Genomic DNA, 23,026 nt, shown 5'->3' on the forward strand with positions numbered 1-23,026 from the left:
GCTTTATCATGTGGCTGAATACTCCTCCCTCCCTTTGTACTCGCTCCTCTCTTTTTACTCACTCCTCCCTCCCTTTATACTTCTCCCCACCCCCTTTGTACTCCTCTTCCCTCCTTTGTACTCCCCTTTTCTTTTTCTTTGTATACAATGTTGAGGCTCGTATGAGAGCTAACACACAGAACGTGCAACAAGGGGAGCAGGAGACAAGAGGGGTGGGAGAGGGAAGGAAAAAACAGTGGGGAACAGAGACATGAGATCTGTGGAAGGGAGAGGGTGGTACTCCTCTTCCCTCTCCTTTGTACTCCTCCCAACCCACATTTAGTCCTCCATTCGACTTTGTATTTCTTGTATATAATCTTTATATTTGTTTCGTTGTAGTCGTTATTATGTTTTCATGTTAAATGCTTTGTGCAAAAAGTGACCCGACAGACAGTTCATGTGTTGTTTCAAAAACAATTGTCAATGTGTCAAACCAGGTGTTTTCTTTTGTGCATTGAACAAACCTGGAGCCATGCAATCTTCTATGGCTTGTCACAGTTTTATCCTGGGTTTTTGGCCTTTTGAAAACCATCATGAGCTCAATAGCCAGGAGTCTTGTCTCATCCCTAATGGGAGGTGTAATAATTAATGACTGACAGGCTGAAAAATACAGTTTGGGTGCCATTGCTGAAATTTCACATGGGCAACCAAATATTTATCTATTTATTTTTGGTTTCTTTCTGTTGTTTATTGTTTTCGAAGACAAGGAGCAAGAGGGAGGCAGCATGAAGACTTCTTTGAAATGCTGATTTACAGCAGTAGCTTGCCACTGTTATAAATGCCATTTTTACATCGCAGACAGGTCGGTAGTCTCTTTCTTCGACTGCCTTCTTTCTGGTCTTGCACCCTTTGCTCTTTCTGTACTTTGTCCCCTCCACTCCCTCCCTCCTCCCACCGAGGTTTCTTCAGGACACACGCGGTCCACCATCAACCCCCTTCTGATGAAACTCCAAAATCCATAGTTAATGATCACCTCCACTCATTCATTCCTCTTGTTTGTCACCGGTGGAATGAACTTCCACATTCTCTTCAATCTCATTCTTCCCCTCTAGATATTCAAGACAGCTGTTCACCATCATATCAGATCATTGCCCGTCCAAAACCATGATCTTTTAATCCCCCCAAGCCCACCTGTTTCCAAATTCACCAGTTTTTCATTCCTGAGAGTTTGCTTCTGCATCCATCTTGTCCACCCCACTCGTGTCCTCCCCATACCCCCCATTCTTCCCCACATCCATTATTTTTCCAAGTCTTCCTCGATTTTGGCCCACATCCCTACTGTTGTGTGTTTCCCCCTCAATTTCTCCTGTTCCTTTTGTTCTGTTATGTCCTGATCTGTTGTACGTTCTCGCTCCTGCATGAGCCTTGACTTTGTATCCAAAAAATAAATAAAAGGTGTTGCATTTCGGCTTGAATCAAAGCAGCATTGAAAATGCAGGCATCTATGGTTTGGCAAATAAGCAAAAAATTGATCTTCCAGAGGTCAGGTATGGGAGCATGTGCCAGAACAGCGCGTCGCTGCGTCCACTTTCTGCCAGTACTCCAGGGGCCTCCGTCTGGCCATCCCCCAGGCAGATGCCAGGCCCATCCCCATCTCCTTGAGATGATGGTCAACCTGCTGCAACCACGAGGCACGTGGTCGGCCCACTGGCCTCCTCCACTCATGAGACTCCCTCGCTGAGAGAATCTGGTGAGCAGGATCAGCGTCAGGAAAACGAGCCACATGTCCATACAGCCGCAACTGACGCTCACGGACTATGCAGGTAACAAATCTCATCCGAGTCTCTCTCAGCAACCGCTCGTTGGACACAAAGTCCGACCAGCGATAGCCAAGGATTCTCCGAAGAGACTTGGTACCAAAGGAATTAAGTCTCCGTCTCAGATCCTTGGTCAGAGTCCAAGTCTCGTATCCATAGAGCAAGACTGGAAGTACCAAGGACCTGAAGACTCGGACTTTCGTCCTCCCGCACAGGTACCGGCAGCGCCACACCCCATGATCCAGTGAATCCATGACTCCCCAGGCCCGACCCAGACGTCTATTGACCTCTGACTCGCTGCCAGCAGACACATGAATATCACTGCCAAGGTAAGTGAATCTCTCCACGACCTCAACATCCTCACCACAAACAGACACAGACAGGACAGCAGCATCCAAGATGTCACCGAAAGCCTGGATCTTAGTTTTGACCCAAGAAACCCGTAATCCCAACGGCTCCGACTCCTCATTCAGCACCTCGAGGGCCCCCAAAAGGATGTCTAAAGTCTCCGCAAAGATGACTGCATCATCTGCAAAATCAAGGTCCGAGATCTTGACATTCCCAAACGATGCACCGCAACTTGATCTCTCCGACATCCTCCCTAAAATCCAGTCCATACAAGTGCTGAAAAGTGTGGGGGCAAGTACACATCCCTGACGAACTCCAGTAACAACTGGATACAAGTCAGAGATGGTACCACCACACTTCACAGCACTCTCAGTACCAGAGTAGAGTTCAGACATCAGATCGATCAGTTTTGGTGGCACCCCACGAAGACCAAGAATCCTCCAAAGGACATCCCGATTCACTGAATCGAACGCTTTACAGAGATCAACATAGGCTGCAAGCAGCCCCTGCCGAAACTCTCGTCTGCGTTCGGTGAGGACACGAAGTGCAAGGATACGGTCAATCGTTGACCTCTTTGGTGTAAAGCCTGACTGCTCTGGACGCTGGTGCTCAAGCAGATGGTGGCGAACCCTATCAAGAATTATCCGAGCAAAGACCTTGCCCGGCACTGAGAGCAGCGTCACCCCTCGGTAGTTGTTGCAGTCTTGGCGATCACCCTTCCCTTTCCAGAGAGGGACAACAAGGCCCCTCTTCCAGTCAGTTGGGATGATGCCTGTGTTCCAGGCAGAGCACAAAACTGCATGCAACGACACGAGTGCAGCAATTCCACCAGCCTTGAGAAGTTCGGCATGGATGCCACAGATCCCTGGAGCTTTGCCCCGTTTCAACTGGTTCACCGCAGCCCGTGTTTCCACAAGCGAAGGTGGACCACAGTTGATTGGAGGGTCAGCAACAGGGATTGTAACACCCTTGACGTCCAACTCGACAGCTGGGGGATCAGCCTGGTACAACCGCTCAAAGTAACTGGCCCAGCAGGCCTTCACTTCAGACTCCTCTGTCAAGAGCCTACCACTCTCTGCTCGAACTGCAGTACTCCGAGGGATGGGCTTGGATGAACGTAATGCGCGAATTCCCCTGTAAGCGGGACGAGAATCACCTGTCCACAGGTGATGCTCTACCCCCTCACAGATTCCTCGCACATAGGCCTCCTTGTCCACCCTCAGTGCACGTACAGTTTTACGCCTCAGCTCCCTGAACAGCTCAGCTCTGCCATTCAGCCTGGCCCTGCGACTCTGGTCAATGGTATCCAGTGTCCCTTGAGAGACAAAATTCTTCTTTGCCCTGCGGTGAGCTCCAAGGCATCCACCGGCAACATCAAGGACGGTGGTCTTTAAGGCGCTCCACAACTCTTCAGGACCCCCCAAAGTACCCAGACCCCCCCAAGTGTCTACTCAGCCTGTTCGCAAACTCCTCAGCTACTCTCTCATCCCTGAGCTTGCCAACATCCAACCTAGGCTGGGATGGTACCATTCTCCAGGATTTAAGGTGCAGCTTTAGAGTTGCTACAACAAGCCTGTGGTCAGTATTGAGGAACTGAGCACTCCGGTAGACCCTGCAGTTCTGGATCATCCTCCAACGACCGTCAATGAGGACATGGTCAATCTCCTTTGCCACACCGCCAGCGTTGGAATACCAAGTCCAGCGATGAGCTTGTGGGCGCTGAAACCATGAACCAGCCACCCTAAGTCCATGACTTCTTGCAAAGTTAAGGAACTTAGTGCTATTCTGGTTCATAGTTCCTGACCCATGGGGACCAACACACACCTCATAACCATCCCTATCAGTTCCAGTCGATGCATTGAAATCCCCCAAGACTAGAAGTGTATCTCGTCTGGGGCTCCGATCAACCACAGACTTGAGTGTGGCGTAGAATGCATCCTTCTCTGTGAGATCACTCGCCTCAGTCGGAGCATAAACAGAGACCAGGGAAATGACACCTAAGGAGTGACGAATCCTTAATCTCATAATACGCTCGTTGACCGGTGTTACCTCAATTATCATTGGGGTCAGCTTATTGGACACAGTAACAGCAACTCCTTGGGTATGGTAACCATCAGAGCGACCAGACCAATCGTAGGTGTAACCACCCACCATTATCTCGCCGCAATCCGGTCTCCGAACCTCAGAGAGAGCTGCAATCCCGATGTCCAAACGCTTGAGCTCAGATGATAACAGACAGGTGAACATCCTCTCTTAGGGATAGGACATTCCAGGCACCCACCCGAAGGGGCCGCCTCAGGTTAACCCAAGGAGACCGCCGTCTGGTGGACGACACCTCAGCACCACTCCGACACACTCTCCCGCAATCTGACCCAGGGATGTTACCCCGTGGTTTCCCTCCTATCATCAAAGATTGGGGGTCCCGAAGGCTTTGCCCCAATCACGTCATCCGGTGAGCTGCCCTGCGAAGGGAAGCTGCACAGGAGGTACTCCGACGGAGTGGGTTTTCAGATTTTTTTGCGTTTTTGCGTTTTGCGGAATGAAGGGTTTTACGGTGGCCGGAGTGCAAATCCTGCCACCAACCTCCTAATAAGAAGTAACCCAACTGCAGGAGGACGTCCGCAGACACAGTTGGGCACTAGATATGGATGGCCGTTGGCTCACAAGGAGCTCCTCCGCCCTTTGACAGGTTTTGTTTTTAATCCTGCTGGGTGTCCATATCCAAACACCCTCCTCACCAGAAAACCTGGTGGGGGGAGACGGTTTAGTCGCCGACAACCCGACCATGGAACAGGTTAGTACAGGTTTACATGGTACCTGTAGCAGGTCACAGATCGAACCTGACCTGACTATATAAAACCTTGTATTTTTGTGCCACATACAATAACCTTTCCACAGCCTTCCTTACGAATAAATTGCCCTCATTATAAATGCACTAAGCTTGTTCTGTCTTTTCCTTTATTAGTGCGGACGATGCCAGATCTTCCAGAGCTGGACAAATAAGTGAAGATGTATCCGATACTTTATAAATGTACATACAGTCGTGGCCAAAAATATTAGCACCCTTGCATTTTTTTCAAATAATGCACCTTCTCTTCCAGAAAATTGTTGAAATTAATAAAATCTTTTTGTATCCACAAATGAATTTACTTGGTTTGCAGTGGAACAAAACAAAAAAAGCTGAAAAAAATTACTAAATCTTAGCTCATTCCACACAGAAATCCTAAAATGGTCTGGACAATATTATTGGCACCTTTTAGAAGTTGTTATAAATAATTAGATTTCAAACAGGTGATTCTCCTTCACTTTGGAATTAAACTCACCTGTGGTGAGTTACAGGTGCCTGCAATACAAAAATCACTCATTCAACCAGCTTGAATGGAGAAAAGGAGTCGTTCTGCTGTTTTGTGTCACTGTGTGTACCACAATGAGCATGGAGAAAAGAAAGAAAACCAGACAATTGTCTGAGGAGGTCAGGCACAAGACTGTAGCCAAGCATGGACAATCTCAAGACTACAAGTCCATCTCCAGAGACCTTGATGTTCCTGTATCCACTGTACACCATATCATCAGGAAGTTTAAGGCTTATGGCACTGCAGCCAACCTCCAGGGACGTGGCCGCAAGAGAAAACTTGATCGAAGATGGGAGCGAAGGATTGTTGGAAAGGTGGAGAAAGCACCTCGATCAACTGCCAAACAGATTCAAGCTCACATTTAGACACAAGGTACGACAGTTTCAACTCGCACCATCCGTCGCCAACTCAATGAAAGGGGGTTTTATGGTAGGAGACCCAGGAGGACCCCACTGCTGAGAGAGAGAGAGAGAGAGAGACACAGAGACACAGACAGAGACACAGACAGAGACACAGACAGAGACACAGACAGAGACACAGACAGAGACACAGACAGAGACACAGACAGAGACAGCCTGACTGGAGTTTTCCAAAACACACCTGAACAAGCCAAAGTCATTCTGGGAGAAAGTCCTGTGGACAGATGAGACCAAATTACAGCTTTTTGGTGAAGCACATCATGTCTGTTTACAGAAAACAAAATGAAGCCTTCAAAGAAAAGAACACCTTCCCGACAATCAAACATGGAGGAGGTTCAGTAATGCTTTGGGCTTGCTGTGCTGCCTCTGGCACTGGGTGCCTTGAATGTGTGCATGGCTTCATGAAACCAGAAGATTACTAAGGGATTTTAGAGCGCAATGTTCAACGCAGTGTCAAAAAGCTGGGTCTCCATCGAAGGTCATGGGTCTTGCAGGACAATGACCCTGAACACACTTCAAAAAGCACCCAGGAATGGTTCAAGACAAAACACAGGACTGTTCTGAAGTGGCCAGCAATGAGTCCAGATCTAAATCCCATTGAATACCTGTGGGGAGATTTGAAAACAGCAGTTGGGAGAAGTCACCCTTCAAATCTGGGAGAATTGGAGCAGTTTGCACAAGAAGAGTGGGCCAAACTGCCAGTTGAGAGGTGTAGGAAGCTCATTCATGGCTACAGGAAGTGCTTGACTCCAGTTATTTTATCCAAATGCTGTGATACCAAATATTAAGTCGAGGGTGTCAATAATTTTGTCAACGGCATTTCTTTTTATTCTAAGATTTAAAAGGATATATTAGGTTCTGTAATATGAACAGTGAAATAAAGAATTGTGGAGACAAATACTTTTGTCAATTTCAGCTTTTTTGTGGGGGGGGGGGGGGAATTGTGAGTTATTTGAAAAAAATGCAAAGGTGTCAATATTTTTGGCCACGACTGTATTCCATAGCTGCACACACAACTAATAGCCAATTAATGGGGTAGAACTTCTCACCTCAACAAATGTGCGGACTATGCCAGACCAATGAAGGAAAAGACCAAACGAGCTTGGTGCATTTATAATGAGGGCAATTCATTCATTAAGCAAGGGTGTGGAAAGTTTGCTGTATGTGGCACAATAATACAAGGTTTAATTAAGCAAGGTGTACAGCGTGCACAGATTTATTGATATTACTGAAGGCATCAAATTAATTAATTGTGAGGAACATAATTATGGGGGCTTCTTTTCAAGTAAATGTATCATTGTTTTCCTATTGTTCTGTTCAACACAATTAAGATAAGATCCACCAATAACTGCAGATGTGAGAAATGTAATTTATTGACTTTGTTTGTTCATATAAATTTGAGTGGGATTAATGAATAATCTGAATAATCAGTGATCAATTCAGTATTTTTTTTGTTCCAGAAAATTTCCCATAAACTCCAAAACTCTCTGTGGTATGTAAACAATGTAAATCTCAATTTCCTAACTAGTCCGCATGCTATTTTGATGCGAGCGATGTGTTCTTGAAGTTCGCAGTTGTTTGTAATGGAGATTACATGGAATGTTTTACCTGGTCTGTTTAAATTGTAAAAAATCATACCCCATGAATATTGTTACAGATCTGGGATTTGAGGCTCACCATGAGGGGAAGCACTCGGGTCTCTCCTGAACGTCCGGTCCTAAGGCTGCTGGGCACAGATAACTCCGTGCACTGGCAGGTTGCTAAGGAACCACGAATGCCGATTGGCATTGCCAATCCTGGCAGGGTTACACTACTTCGTGTGATACCTTACCTGTGGACAGCCTTACCAACGGGGATCACGTGCCCTCGACGCGTACTTGCGTGAAACTGTATTAGGTGCAGCCGAGCGGAGCTGCCAAGTACGCAGGCTAATAAGAGCCAACTAATGGGGTGGAAGTTCCCACCTAAACTAATGTGCGGACGATGCCGGACTAATGAAGGAAAAGACAGAACAAGCTTAGTGCATTTATAATGAGGGCAATTTATTGGTAAGGAAGGCTGTGGAAAGGTTATTGTATGTGGCACAAAAATACAAGGTTTTATTTAGCAAGGTAAACAGCAGGGGAAAGCAAGGATTGATGACGTGTGGCAAAAGAAATGCAATTATTTACAAAGAGAAGACACAAGGCAGAGCGAAACCAATACAAAGAACTTATACATTCTTAACTTATGCAAACATTACAGGTGCCATCACACACACACACACACACACACACACACACACACACACACACACACACACACGGAAATTCGAGAGCAAGAAAGAGGAGAGGCAGTTGAGGTGTTTATGACCTCTTTCAATACCTGGCATGGCTGATGGGCTCACATTTCTCAGTCGCTTGGAGGGAGGGAGGGAAGAAAACTGGGGGTGTCCATGGTGTGTGGCTTGGAGGTGCAAATGAGGTGTAAATGAGATGCAAGTGTGATGCAGAAGAGGAAGAGTAAAAGAGTGCATGTCTGCTGTTGCCCTTTTAGTACTTATGCGTCCATGGCAGACGAGACAAGTTGGGGGAGACAGAACGTGTGAGATAATAGCTTCACGTGGCATGTGAAAAAGTTTGTTTATGTAAATGGAGACTGAGCAGAATGAAGATTGGCTGCGGAGTGCTAATGACTTGGCAATGACTCGGTGACGACTCGGAAACTGACTCTCTCGGCTCTTCTGTAGCTATTTCATAGAGCCTGGGCGAAGGAGGAGCCAAAATACGGATCAAAATGCCCTGCAGGCATATCCTAGTGCTAATATTGGCATGCATATGCCTCCCCAAGAAGAGCCCCGCCCCGCCAGAGTGTGAAGCCGAAAATGTCCTCATTTATTCCCAAACTCGGCCACGCAACCAAGCTCCAGAATCAAAATGGGGTTACTGGGAGCGCTCTCCAGCCATTAAACATGTGCTGGGCTCCAATTGAGGATTGTTATTGAGCAGAGAGCCAGGGACACCCAGACGACACTGAATGGTTGGTTGCCAGTGCATACGTCCCGAGCCACACACCAAAATGTTCCGACTCGTAATGTACTCCGTTCCCCGGCATCCCAAAGGATGGTAACGAGCGTCTGGAGTTCCGATTGTGGTCATGCTCCCCCGTCGCGGCCGTGGTGAGGCGGGTGAAGCACTACGGTTTTTGTGGTAAGGACGTTGATGCATTGGGAACGTTTGAAGCGGTTGTGGTGAGGAGGCTGAAGTGGTTGTCACGGTTTTGGCAAGGAGGTCGAGCGTAGGTTACTGTGGAGATTTTTAGGTGTTGTGGTGACTTGTACGAAGGTTGTTGCATCGTGGTGAGTACAGTGAGGGTCTAAGGTGAAATGTCTGTTGGGAAATGGTGTGAGGTTTGAACGGGGCTGCTGCGGTATACGCTCATGAGGCCCTCGAGTAACGGCACCGTTTGGTCTGTGACGTGCATCCACGCGTCAAGGAGAAGTCGTGTGGGAAATAAAGTAAAATACTAGCAGGGTACGTGGTAGAGCGCATACCTCCGCCATGTAATGCCTGATCCACGAGAACAAATCGGGCCCATTACATTTTTGAAATATCATGCTGTACAGGTCATTTTTGGCCCTATCTCTCAATGGTGAAGAATCACTTAAGAATTTAATAATTTTCATTTCTCGATCCAGATTTGGATCTTCACCAAAATCGAATCAATTCGTCCTTGCTACACACCCATTGTGTCCGTCCAAATCCGAATTAAGTTTTGTCCGAATCCGTCGACAACTTTTTGAGATATCATGCTGTATATCGGTTTCATACTATCTCTCAACGGTGAAGAATCCCTGAAAAAAATTTTGGTGTCCGGATCCGGATCTTCACCAAAATCTAATGAGTTTGTCCTTATCACACTCCCAACCTGTCCACAAAATTTAATTTTTATCCGTCCACAAATTTTTGAGATATCCTGCATACAAACAAACAGACAAACAAGAAGAAGACGTCGTGCAGAACACGATACTTGCAAAATCCATGAAACACCAATTTGACCTTAACAATAATTGGTGGTTGAATTCAATGACCAGATATGCAACTCCTCTTCTAATTTCAAGTCAATCAGATGAAAATTGACAATTTTATAAATACGGCCTACGCTGAGCTTTTGGTCGATGTTGACCTCGAAAATAATTGGTGTTTGAATTCAGTGACCTGATATGCAAATCCTCTTCAAATTTCAAGTCGATGAGATGAAAATTGAGGATTTTAGAAATCTCACTCGTATGTTGGACTATGTTGACCTTTTGGTCTTTGTTGACTTCAAAAATAATTGGCGAGTTGAATTCCGTGACCTGAAATATAAATCCTCTTCAAATTTCAAGTCAATCGGAGGTAAATTGAGGATTTTAGAAACCTCACCAAAGTTGTTGACCTTTGGCCTATGTTGACCTTTTGACCTCAAAAACAATAGGCTTCTTCCTTATGCCAAACCCTACCATGTGGTGACGTTTCGTAAATATCGGTTTAAAATTGTAACCTGTAGGCGACAGACAGACAGACAGACAGACAGACAGACAGACGGACAGAATAACAAAATCGACTAACCAATATAGTTGAAAAATCTTCGATTTTGCAAGGAATAAACAGACAGAAAGGGGTGGAAACATGACCTCCTTCACCTTTGGTGGCGGAGCTAAAAATGTATGAAGGAATAGCAAGTAGAATTAAAGACTTAACTTAAAGCCCTATGCAACACATCTTGTCCCATATACCCACGAGACATAATGGAAGGGCTAACTGAATGAATATGAATGAAATAACTGTCTCGGGACCGCTATATGTTGGGTGCCATTGCTTTGAGGGAGTGCCAGCTTCGCAGAACTGCAACAATATATTTAGTAAATTTTAAGAATCAATGTTGCCCGGGAATATTGCTCAAACTGTCGGTATGGCTAAAACTGTAAGAATATATACGGTATATACATACTCTCAACATTATTGGTATTTCCCTTGATGAGACCTAAACACTGTTGCTGTTACATTGCAGACAGGTGGGTGGCCTCTGATTTTTTTTACCATCTCTACTCCTGTCCACTCCATTTGCTCTCAGCACCCCCAAGCCTTACTTGGCTCCTCCAGGATGCACGTGTTCTTACAGTACCCCTCCGTGGTTGAACTTCCAAAATCCAGACTGACTGCACACCACCATTCTTTTTTGTTCCTCTTTTCTCCCATTTGTGGAACCACTTTCCTGAGGCATTGAAATCCCAATCCTCCTTCCAAGTCTTCAAGCAGGTGGTGAAACTCCATCTCATGTCATCCCTCATTAAACCTCCCTCACTCAACCCTCTTACTTGCAGGGTACTGTTAATCCTCCCCTCCTCATTTTCTTTCCTCCTCTTCCCTCTTTCCTCCTCTTCCCTCCCCTTCTCTTTCTTTTTCCTCCAATTATCTCTCCCTCTCTCCCCTCTCTCTCTCTCTCCCTTCCTTTTCTGTTCTTGCATCCCCTTGCTTGTTGTGTCCAACTGTTGCCCACTGCCCCCACTTTAAGTATGTTGCCTTTCTGTCCTCTGTCACCGAACTTTTCCAGCCTCGACCTTGTGTTTAAAACTAAAAATAGAAAAACAATTGCCTGAATGTTAATTCCAGGAACAAGAGTTATACCCTTGCCCAGTGAATGAGAGTTCATGTAAATCGACTCAATGATTGTTTAACAGGATTTAAAAGCAAGTACGAAATGTGTGCTTTCAAAAATGACACACGATTGTGCAGATTTTGACTTCTCTGTTTTGGAAATACAAAGGACGTGAAAATCAATTGTGCTAATTAATTATTATTAAAAAAAAATTTTTTAACCTGGATGAAAGATTAAATGAATACATTTCCCCAAGACAAAAACTCATTTATTACCACCACCACCGAAGGTGAAGGAGGTTATGTTTTCACCCCTTTGTCTGTCTGATTGTTACTCGCAAAATCGAAGATTTTTCAAGTATATTGGTCAGTCGCTTGTGATATGTTGTCTGTCTGTCCGTCTGTTTGTTTGTTTGTCAATTGCCTACAGGTCACAAATTCAAACCGATCTTCACGAAACTTCACACATACTAGAGTTTGTCATAAGCAAGAAATCTATTTTTGAGGTGAAAAGGTTAACAGGCCAAAGGTCAACATCTTTATCAAATTTCTGAAATCCTCAATTTTCATCCGATTGATGAGAAATTTGAACAGGCCAGACAGCATCAGCCCACGTGTCCTAAAAGCCTGCTCTGCTGCTCTTGCTCACCCTCTCTCTGTTCCATTCACCCTCATTTGCTGAAGGTTAAGTGCCATCTGCTTGGAAATCAGCAAACATTACCGCTCTGCATAAAAAGGTGCAAAAACACAACCCTGCAACTACAGACCAATCAGCCTTCTCCCAATCATCAGCAAGGTTATGGAATCCATCATCGCTTCTGACATTAAATCCTTCCTCTTCTCCAATGGCTTGATTTCCAATCATCAATTTAGATTCAGACCAGGTCACTCCACCCTGGATATGCTGCTTCTACTCTCCCAACAATGGATGGAGGTCCTCAATGCCAGACATAAAATCAGAGCCATCTCCCAAGACAGACGGTCTGCCATCGATAACGGTCTGGCAACCTGCCCTACTCACCAAGCTCTCTTCCTATGGTATGAAAAGACATCTCCACTTGTGGCTCACAGACTTCCTCTCCTGTCCCAGCCAACGTGTGGCCCTTCCTGGAGATCTCTCATCCCCACTTCCTGTCCAGGCTGGAGTTCCTCAAGACAGCGTTCTGGGACCTGTTCTTTTTCTGGTTTTCATCAATGATCTCTCCGACTCTCTGGAAAATCCTGTTTATCTATTTACTGATGACTCCACTCTCTGCCGTACCATCTGCCATCCCTCAGATCAGCAGGCAGCAGCTTCTTCGCTCTCTGCAGATCTGGATAAAATCACAAGCTGGTTCAACACGTGGAACATGTCTTTCAATCCTGACAAATCTCACACCCTCACTATGTCTCCTAAAGGACCGTCTGGAACCCCCCCCCCCCATCCACTTTCTTAACAATCCTCTGGAAGATGTCCTTTCATTCAAGCTTCTGGGTCTCACTATCGACCATGATCTTTCCTGGGAAAGCCACATTTCCAAACTGGCCATCCTCCGTCGTGCAAAGTCCTTCCTCGGCCCACCTGAGCTCCAAACCACATACAAAGCTTTCATCTCCAGCCTGATGGAGTACTGCTCTCCCCTCTGGACTGCTACTCCCGCCTCTCACCTTTCCTGGTTTCACACTGTGGGAACCAAGGCATTTAGAATCATTGGCATCTCCCATGATGTGGCTCAATCTTTGGGTCTCAAACTTTCTCACCGCAGGCACGTCGGTGGTCTGTCTGTCTTCTACCATCTCCTCTCTGGCCTCACCTCCCTGCTCTGGCTGAGTCCCCACCCCCCCCCCCCCCCACGTTTCCGCAGGGTGCTCAAGGTCTGCCAGCAACCCCATTCTGATAAAACTACCAAAATCAAGAATGAGTGCTCACTTTCACTCTTTCATTCCTCATTTTCCCCACCTTTGGAACAAACTCCCACTCTCTTCAATCCCACTCTTCCCTCCAGGTCTTCAAAATAGCTTTTTCACCTCCATCTCTTGTCTTCCCCCATCCAAACCCCAATCCTTTCTACCCCTGCTAATCCACCCCAAACCCCCCTCCTTCAAATTCTCTGCTTTCCTTCCTGAAAGCCCTTGTAGTGTCCATCTTGTTTACCCTGTATACCCTGCCCCATCCTTCTCCCTTCCACACATCTCATGTCTCTGTTCCACCCTGTTGTTTTTCCGTCCCTCTATTGTATGTTCTGCGTGTTAGCTCTCCGAGGAGCCTCGACAGTGTATACAAAAACAAATAAATAAAACAGGATTTTCATATCAGCTTTCTGAATTCAACCATCAATTATTTTTGAGGTCAACATCGGCCAAAAGTTCAACATTGGCTTAATTTCTAAAATTTGCAATTTTCATCTGATCGACTTGAAATTTAAAGAGGAGTTGCATATTTCATCATTGAATTCAACCACCAATTATTGTTGAGGTCAAATTTGTTTTATGAACCTTGCAAGTATCGTGCTCTGCATGACGTCGTCTTCTTGTTTGTCTGTTTGTTTGTGTGCAGAATATCTCAAAAAGTTGTGGACGGATTCGGATGAAATTTGATGGACAGGTTAGGTGTGTGACAAGGACGACCTGATTAGATTTTGTTGAAGATCTGGATACGGATCCGACTACTAGCATTGCTTAAGTGATTCTTCACCATTGAGAGATCGGGCCAAAAATGATAAATAGCATGATATTTCAAAAATGTGTTGGAACTGATATGTTCTCGTGGATCAGGCAGAGTATGTGCTTTACTGAGTGCCCTTCAAGTTAACTCTGGGACCATCCTCGAGCACGGTGGGTCCCTTTGTTGGTGGAGTCAATCTTTCAGGCTGCCCCGCCCCCTCCAGGGCTCCGCAGCTGACCTAGCCGCCATGGCTTGGTGTCCATGGTGGCTGTCCATTAGAAAATGCAAAGTGCTTTCTTTGTGCCCAAGTCCTCACATGGTGTGTCCTTAACATAAAGTTTTACACAACACAATCTCACTCTATCTGCTTTATAATTAACACTCTGCCTCCTCTGTGCACTTTTTACAAGTAGACTTAACTTCGGATAAAAAGCTATTACGAGAGTAAATCTAACTTGTGCGATCAAACGGACGAAGCCATTCTCAATACAACTTACCTATTATATGGATTATCCCTCCCTTCCACCGGAACAATACTTTCGTAAAGGGCCCAAACAAGGACTTAAAATATGTTTATATTTATGTTGTCATTCAGTCCTCATCGTAGCATGACTTGCTGAGCAATACAGAGTATGACATAGCAAGTCGTAACTTGGAGATAATGGTGTTCGTGTAGTGAATGAAAGCCATGAGTGTTTTGCAGGTTTAACCAGTGCTTTGGTGTACTTGGGGTCCTCGACCGCCTCCACGGTACCGACAATCTTTTTCGACGCAGTCCGGCTTACTCTCGCCACGTGCTGTTGTTGGGCCTCACTCCACTCTCCTCCACAGCACCTCAAGGAAAACAAGCTTAATCTTGCCCAACGCATCACAGCACACAGAGTGGCTTTGCTGGCCTGTATTAAGCAGTACAGCTCGACACATTTTGAGCTTCAACACACTGCTACCCTCTTGCTGCGGTGCCTGTTATGATTTTTTAACATTGGCTAAATACCTGCTTAGCTTTCTATTTCCTGTTTGATTGAAACTATCAATTTTGTTTATATTTCGGATTTGCTCACATTGACATTATTTCCTGTTTCCCTCCCCGTGTTGCTTGCATTGAGATGTTGATGTTTTGAAAACATCTTGTCCTCACAACTGTCAGGGCATTCTATCAGTGCAGATTATTTTTTTGTTGTTGTTGTTGTTGTTGTTGTTGTTGTTGTCATACCTGATAGTGAAAAGTCTTTAAAACCAATTTCTCTTTCAACTATTTTTTTTTTTCCTTGAAGAACACAAGGTTGATTTGATTACCCATCTTTTGATGGTTTTATGAAACAGTTTATTTCCTGAGTCATCCAGAGTGTTGCTGTAGATCTGACATTCCGGTTGTAGATTGTAGATTGGATAGAATGGCATTGCGGAAGTGGAAACCTTTAATTGTTGTGGTTTTGTCATTTTAAAATGGAGATGCACTTTTCTAAATGCATCACATCTTGTTTCACCAGACAGTTGAAAGAGTGCAGCAACGAGAAATCAGTTGAACAAAGCAGTGATGCAGTAGTGCACTGGATGTGTATTTGCACTTCGTCGCCTCATGTCCTGTTGGTGTCGCATGGTCCCGTGGTTTATTTGTTTTATGCAGCAATAAGTACAGCATTGCTATTTGAAACATGTTATTAATTTTGCCATTAAACAACAAATTATTGTGGATGCTTCAACTTTCTAACCTGTATAAATTAATTTCCTGTTGAGCATTTGATCTTTTACAGCCCTTTCAAAACAGACCTTCTAAATTTTATGTAGAAAGCGAATCAGGACATTTTTTTTTCTGTATACCATGTCGAGGCTCTTGTAAGAGCTAATAAAGCATACAAGAGAGGCGGGAGAGGGAAGCACAAAATAGTGGGGAACAGAGACAATAGGATCTGGGGAAGGGGGAACATGGGGTAAACAAGATGGTACTATGGGGACTTTCAGGAAGGAAAACAGGTAATTTGAAGGAGGGGGTTTGGGGTGGATAAACGGGGGTCGTAAAGATGGTGGTGAGCAGCTGTTTTGAAGACCTGGAAGGAGGAGTGGGATTGAAGAGAGTGTGGAAGTTTGTTCTAGAGCTGGGGAAAAAAAGAGGAATGAAAGAGTGAAGGTGAGCAGTGATTCTTGATTTTGGCAGTTTCACCATAAGGGGTTTTTTGGCAGAACTTGAGTGCTCTGAGGAAATATAGTGGGGACAGATCAGAGACAGAGCAAGGGGGGCAAAGCCAGAGAAGAGACTGTGGAAGACAGAAAGACCACTGACCTGCCTCTGGTGAGAGAGTGAGAGACCCAAAGATTCAGCTTCATCACAGGAGATACCGATGATCCTAAAAGCCTTGGTTTCCACAGCGTGAAGTCGAGCGAGATGAGGCAGGAGCACCACCCCGGAGGGAGGGGGGAGTAGTACTCCATCAGACTCTGGATGAAAGCTTTGTAAGTGGTCAGGAGCTCAGGTGGGCCAAGGAAGGACTTTGCACGACGGAGGATTCCCAGTCGGCGACTGGCTGTGGAGGCGAGGTTGGAAATGTGGCTTTCCCAGGAAAGGTCATGGCAGATAGTGAGACAGAAACTTGAAAGAAAGGACTTCTTCCAGAGGATTGTTGAGAAAGTGGATGGGGGGGGGGGGTTCTAAACGGTCCTTTCGGAGAGACATAGTGAGAGTGTGAGATTCGTCCGGATGGAAAGACATGTTCCACGTGTTGAACCAGTTTGTGATTTTACCGAGATCTGCAGTGAGCGAAGAAGCTGCTGCATGCCGGTCTGAGGGATGACCGATGGTACGGGAAAGGGTGGAGTCATCAGCAAAGAGATAAAGAGGATTTTCCAGAGAGTCGGAGAGATCATTGATGAAAACCAGAAAAAGAACAGGGCCCAGAACGCTGTCTTGAGGAACTCCAGCCTGGACAGGAAGAGGGGATGAAAGAACTCCATTTAGGGCCACACGTTGACTGCGACAGGAGAGGAAGTCTGCGAGCCATGAGTGGAGATGGCCTTGGATACCATCGGAAGAGAGTTTGGTGAGTAGGGCAGGGTGCCAGACCGTGTCAGAATCACGCAATATGTCAACGGATATGGCTCTGATTTTATGTCTGATGTGATGATGGATTCCATAACCTTGCTGATGAGTGGGAGCATGCAGATTAGTCTGTAGTTGCAGTGATCTGATTTGCATCTATTTTACACAGAGTGGTGATGTTTGCTGATTTCCAAGCAGATGGCAGATGACCTTGAGCAAATTGGAGGGTGAATAGAACAGAGAGAGGGTGAGCAAGAGCAGAAGAGCAGGCTTTGAGGACACGTGGGCTGATGCCGTCTGGACCCGTTGCAGAATCTGAGTCGAGGTTTGACAGCAAGCTCTCCACCTTGTCAGCAGGAAAGGACACAGAGTCCAGAGACAGCTGGGTGCGACTGTAAGGTGGGTGGAGAAAGTGATGGGTTTTGGACACAAGGTTTAGCTGCAAACACCGAGTTTAGGCATTCAGCTTTCTCACGTGCGGTATCAGCAGTGCAGCCATTTGACGTAAGGGAGGGGATGGAGGGGGAACGTACACCAGAAACAGATTTGATTAGATGCCACCAGGATTTTGAGGAGGGAGAGAGGTTCTGAAACCTCAAAAATATCAAAGTTCTAAAACCAATTTTCCACAAGCCATGCAGAGAACAGCTGTACGTATGCAAACAACATATCTTCCACGAGCCGTGTGCATGACCTGCTTCTACATACGTGGCCCAGTGCTTCGTGTTTTCACGGTTTTTTTGTGAGTGTAAAAAACATGTCTTCCATGAGCTGTGAAACATAACACGGTTCCAAAACACATCTTCTACGACTCGTGTTATAAGCAAGCTCTGTGGCATTTCCCACGATTTACACTATAAACCGAGCTGCACGGAATGTCCCACTTTTCGCGCCATAAAGACGCTCCACCCTCTCTACCAGCTTGTGTAAAATGTTATCCCCTGTGAGTCACCCAATTAAAATGCTTCACCACATCTATTACCAGCTACTGAAGATGTCATCCCCCCCTCCTACAAGTTACCAAATTAAAAAAAAAACTTCACTGCATCTACCACCAACTGTGTAAAATGTTAACACCCATGAGTTACACAATTAAATGCTTCACTACATCTATTCCGAGCTGCTGAAGATGTCACTCCCCTTGCGAGTTACACAATTAAAATGGTATCACCCGCCAACATCCCCCCAAAATAATGTGCAGACTACTCAACACTCTCGCAGCTACCCACAGTTCCTGCATGACGACTTATGTGTGGCGTGTCCTTGGTATCGATCATTCTTCTCGTCCCGCTGCCTTGACCGGTGTTTTGCCTCTCGCTCTGCTTATTCTGCTCATTGATCAAACATGGCTCCCAAGCGCAAGACCAGTGCCGGAGATGTATCGACTGCCAAGAGGCAGAAGAAACTGATGAGCCTGAGCAATAAAGTGGAGCTGCTGGATCGGCTGTCGAGAGGACAGAGTGTGGCCTTTGTGAGCAGACTGTATGGAGTAAACAAATCCACCGTTCACCACATATGAAAGAATGAGAATGCGATTCGAGAAAGTGTTGCAGTGAGTGCTGTACTGAGCACCATAATGGTCACCCATGTCTGAGATATCCTCATACAAAGGATGGAGAAGGCTCTCGGTGTATGGATAGAGGACAACACACAGAAGAACATGCCTTGAGGTGGACTTCTCATTCGCGCAAAGGCGATGCGGATCAATGCACATCTGGCTGGCGCGGGTAGCGCGAGCATGAGTGATATGGGTATGAGTAGCCCCAGTCCATTACAAGCGAGCAGGGGATGGTTTGACCACTTCAAGAAGTGCTACAGCCTCTGAAATGTCAAACTGACAGGAGAGTGTACCTCAGTGGACAGCAAGGCGGCCGAAACGTTCCCTGCTCAACTCGTGCAGCTCATCTAGAAGAAGGAGCACTTGGCAGGTGATCAACGCTGACGAGACCAGCCTGTTTTGGAAAAAAAATGCCAACGCAAACTTTTACCTTGAAGCACGAGGAGGACAGCATTGGGATTCAAGGCCGCAAAGGACTGGGTATCTCTTCTCCTCTGCACAAATGCAAAAGGTGACTAGTTCCATAACTGTTTCGTCCCAAAGATGGAGAGGTACCTGGTGGAACAACACATCGCGTTCAAGGTTCTCCTGCTCGTTGACAATGCTCCTGACTACCTCCAGGGACCTGAAGGTGGCTCACCCGAACGTCGAGGTGATCTTCCTTCCGCTCAACACCACCTCCCTGATCCAGCTGCTCGACCCATGGGTAATCTTGACTTTCAAAACGTATTATACCTGCCGCACCTTTCGCCGCATTTTATATGCGATGGACCCAGAGCTCACCACCGGGCAGTGTTGGAAGGAGTTCAACATACCCCACTGCATCGGCACAATCAAAGAGTTGCTGGACGAGGAGAGAGCCTCCACCATCAATGCCTGCTGGCACAACTGTGGCCACAGGCAGTGAGGAACTTTTCAGGCTTTCCCGACAACACGGAGAAGAGGCATGAAATTGTCGGGCTGGCATGGCAGGTGGGAGTGGAAGGGTTTGACAACATGGAGCCTGAGGAGTTGGATGCTCTTCTCACCTCACATGCCGAGGAGCTCACCGAGTAGGAGTTGGAAGCCATTACCGAGGTTTCTAAGGAGGAGGAGGAAGATGCATCGAGGTCCAACCTCACGGTCAAGTTCCTGGGTGAGATGCTGCAGGACATAGTCAATTTCCGAGAGGCTGTTAAACGCCAATCCGGTCATGGAACGTTACCTCAAGTTCAAGAGTGGGTTGGATAACGTGATGCTCCCATACAAGTAGCTACATCGAAGCCTGCGGCAATCTGCCACGCAGCTCTCGATCACCCATTTTTTTTTCCACCCTGGTCCGTCCACCTCAGGAGCATCAGCACCATCTCCTGCATCTCCTGCATCCCCTTCGGTTAGTGACTCATTAGGACCCTCTCCTGCATCCCCTTCGGTTAGTGACTCATCAGGACCCTCTCCTGCATCTCCTGCATCCCCTTCAGTTAGTGACTCATCAGGACCCTCACCTGCTTCTCCTGCATCCCCTTCGGTTAGTGACTCATCAGGACCCTCACCTGCTTCATCGCCCTCACCTACAAGCCTTTCAGTGCACAATTCATCAACACCCTCACCTGTGTCTTCAAAGGACTCCACTGAGTTCACTGGATTTTAAATCGTCATCATCATCATCATTTGAAAAGTTGCGTGTGTTTGTACAAATAAAAATTCGAAAAGGTACCTGCTGCTGCTGTTTTATTCTTTTTTTACTTTTATGGTGCAGTTGGTTAATCACTTGAAAGAAACTGTTAATCGCATAACTTCAATAAACATTGGAAACGGTCCCTGGTGTTATTTTTGTTTTATTTGTAAGCATTTTTTAATGAAACTGTAATCATGTGCATTTGCGGTTGAAAAGATTTTAAACTTTTAAAAGTTTCCCCTGTGAACCAGGAGCCACCGGGAACCTATCCCCTTTTTTTACATTGAAACAATCCCCCAGTATTCGCGGATTCGACATTCATGTCATTTTCCAGGAACGTATCCTCTGTGAATAGTGGGATAGCACAGTATATCGTTTTTCACCCTATCTCTCAATGGTGAAGAATCACTCTTAAATATTCTAGTATTCGGATCTGGATCTTCACCAAAATTGAATCATTTCGTCCGTATCATTCACCGAACCTCTCCACTAAATTTCGTCCGAATCCGTCCACAACTTTTTGAGATACAGGGTGTTCCAAAAAAGACCCGGACAACTTTGGTTGTTAATATATTTAGAACCACAAATGATATGACGATACCCTTTGGTTTTTATGATACAGAAACCCATAAAGTTTTGTGTGCACCATCAATGTGAGCTCTGTTTGTCGCGTGAAGGACATCAAGGTGGTACATGAGTTCTTGCCAGGTTCGGCTGAACATGTTTGTGTCAACCAGTGTGCATGCAGCTGTGATCCGAGAACAAAGATCCTTCAGGTTTGCCACCTTGATGTTGGAGACATTTTTGACAAACACCCACAGAAAAAAACAATAAAGGGGGGTTATGTCTGGTGATCGCAGTTGCTTTATCTCCTGCTTTATAATAATAAATAAAGAAAACTTTATGTGTTTCTTTATCATCAATCTATCAATCTATAATTCCAGCAGTGTGTGTGTGTGTGTGTGTGTGTGTGTGTGTGTGTGTGTGTGTGTGTGTGTGTGTGTGTGTGTGTGTGTGTGTGTGTGTGTGTGTGTGTGTGTGTGTGTGTGTGTGTGTGTGTGTGTGACCGCTGTTTCTCGACAACCACTGGTCCGATCTAATTGAAACTTGCCAGCTATATTGTTGGGGACCTGTGGATGTGCCTTTTCAAGGTTTGATATTAATTGGAGAAGAGCTTCCCAAGTTATGGCCATTTATTTACCAACCAATGACAGGACACATTGCTGCGTGGGCGTGGCCGATGGGGAAGAGATCCTCAGTCGCGTTCCCCAATACGGGTTACAACGTACGGACTTCCGGATAGTGATGACTTCGTGTATTCTAATGATTTCTCGATTTCTTATGCGCATTTATAGATAAACACAATGCCCCAATCCAGTCGTCATTTACGAGAGCGAAGGAACAGCCTGTGTGGTTGTTTGAAACGTTTTTTTTTTTTTGCACGTACGTTTTTACAGTGCGTGCGCTGTTTGCAGCGAGTGCGCTGTATGCAATTGCACCGAGTTTGAAATGTCCCCGGTGTCTACCACGTCTCCGGTGTCCCCTGTCCCCCCCTGTCCCCCCCCTCCACGTGCCTCAAGACAGCCAATGATGGCCGTCTGGTAGATGGCAGTGCGTAACCTCTACGGAAATAGTGAGAATTGACGGAAATACCAGAGTATTTCAATGGAAATTTGTGAAACTAATGTGTTATATATGTGAAAACCATTTAATTTATTCCTTGACGGGGAAAAAACCAAGAAACGCTCCCCTCATGTACGAACGACGGAAAGACGTCATTTCCGCCCACCATCGCATTTCGCGCCGAAAGACGTCATTTCTGTCCACCATCGCATTTCGCGCACGGACTTCTTATAATAACCTGGACCAGCAATGCCATCTACTCGCAGCAGTGAGAACTGAAGTCACCAGAAATGGCTCAGCAGCCATGTTGCGTTGCCACTCGCTAGTCGCGCGCAATTCAAAAAACCTGTAGATGCATTAAGAGTTTTAACTATTTTGCTGGTATTTTGAACCGGTAAACGTAAAAATTCCACAGTGCGTGGTGTTCGGATGCAATAAGTGTGGGAAGAGCCCAACATGCACCTTTCATTGGTAAGAATGCGATTATTGATGCTCTTTTTTTCTCTTTGAATCGTCAATCTATTTTTAGAGTATTATTTTCAGAAGTTACAATTTAAATGCTAAACGCCAGTATAACAATCGAAATGATGGCAAATACAGTCGATAATTTGAAAGAAAATGTAAAAAAAACGATATTATCCAGGAATACGCCGGAAATGAGTTTTTCAGGCGTCGAGAATTCAATTTTTTTTTCCGGAGATTCATTCCCCCCCCATCGACCGCCGTGGCTGCGTAAATAGTTGGGCGGGTCGCTCACAATATTTGTCCATTTGGGGGCACAGGCCCTCCCTATTCCGAGGGTCCTGGCTCCTCGGTCTACCTAACCCGATGTTACCCCCAAAATCATTTTGCTTCCTACGCGTCTTAGGGTTTGGGGGTCGTATCTATCTTGATATCAGAAATCTACCTCCACTGACGCCAATTGTAGTACCCATCCTTCTATCCCTTCAAATGCCAATAATCGAAAACGTCATTC

General features: G+C 45.9%; 1 protein-coding gene and 1 long non-coding RNA gene across 3 annotated transcripts in view; both read left to right on the forward strand.

Annotated features, from left to right (window-relative positions):
* FAXDC2 (fatty acid hydroxylase domain containing 2) overlaps nt 1–15,871 on the forward strand; it is a 72,343-nt gene extending 56,472 nt beyond the window's left edge. For both annotated transcript variants that reach the window (XM_085870009.1, XM_085870008.1), the window contains exon 9: nt 14,882–15,871. In XM_085870009.1, coding sequence (XP_085726135.1) covers nt 14,882–15,032 — 151 coding nt within the window. In that variant the 3' untranslated portion in view covers nt 15,033–15,871. The remainder of the gene's footprint in view (nt 1–14,881) is intronic.
* On the forward strand, nt 3–11,717 carry LOC147032405 (uncharacterized). Its single transcript, XR_015055152.1, has 2 exons — nt 3–1,521; nt 5,136–11,717. It is a non-coding gene; the product is annotated as an uncharacterized LOC147032405 (long non-coding RNA).
* Nucleotides 15,872–23,026: the final 7,155 nt, after the last annotated feature.

This window comes from Eptatretus burgeri, chromosome 2 (assembly GCF_056783735.1).
Source record: "Eptatretus burgeri isolate ZD-2024b chromosome 2, Ebu_testis_v1, whole genome shotgun sequence".
NCBI lineage: Eukaryota > Metazoa > Chordata > Myxini > Myxiniformes > Myxinidae > Eptatretus > Eptatretus burgeri.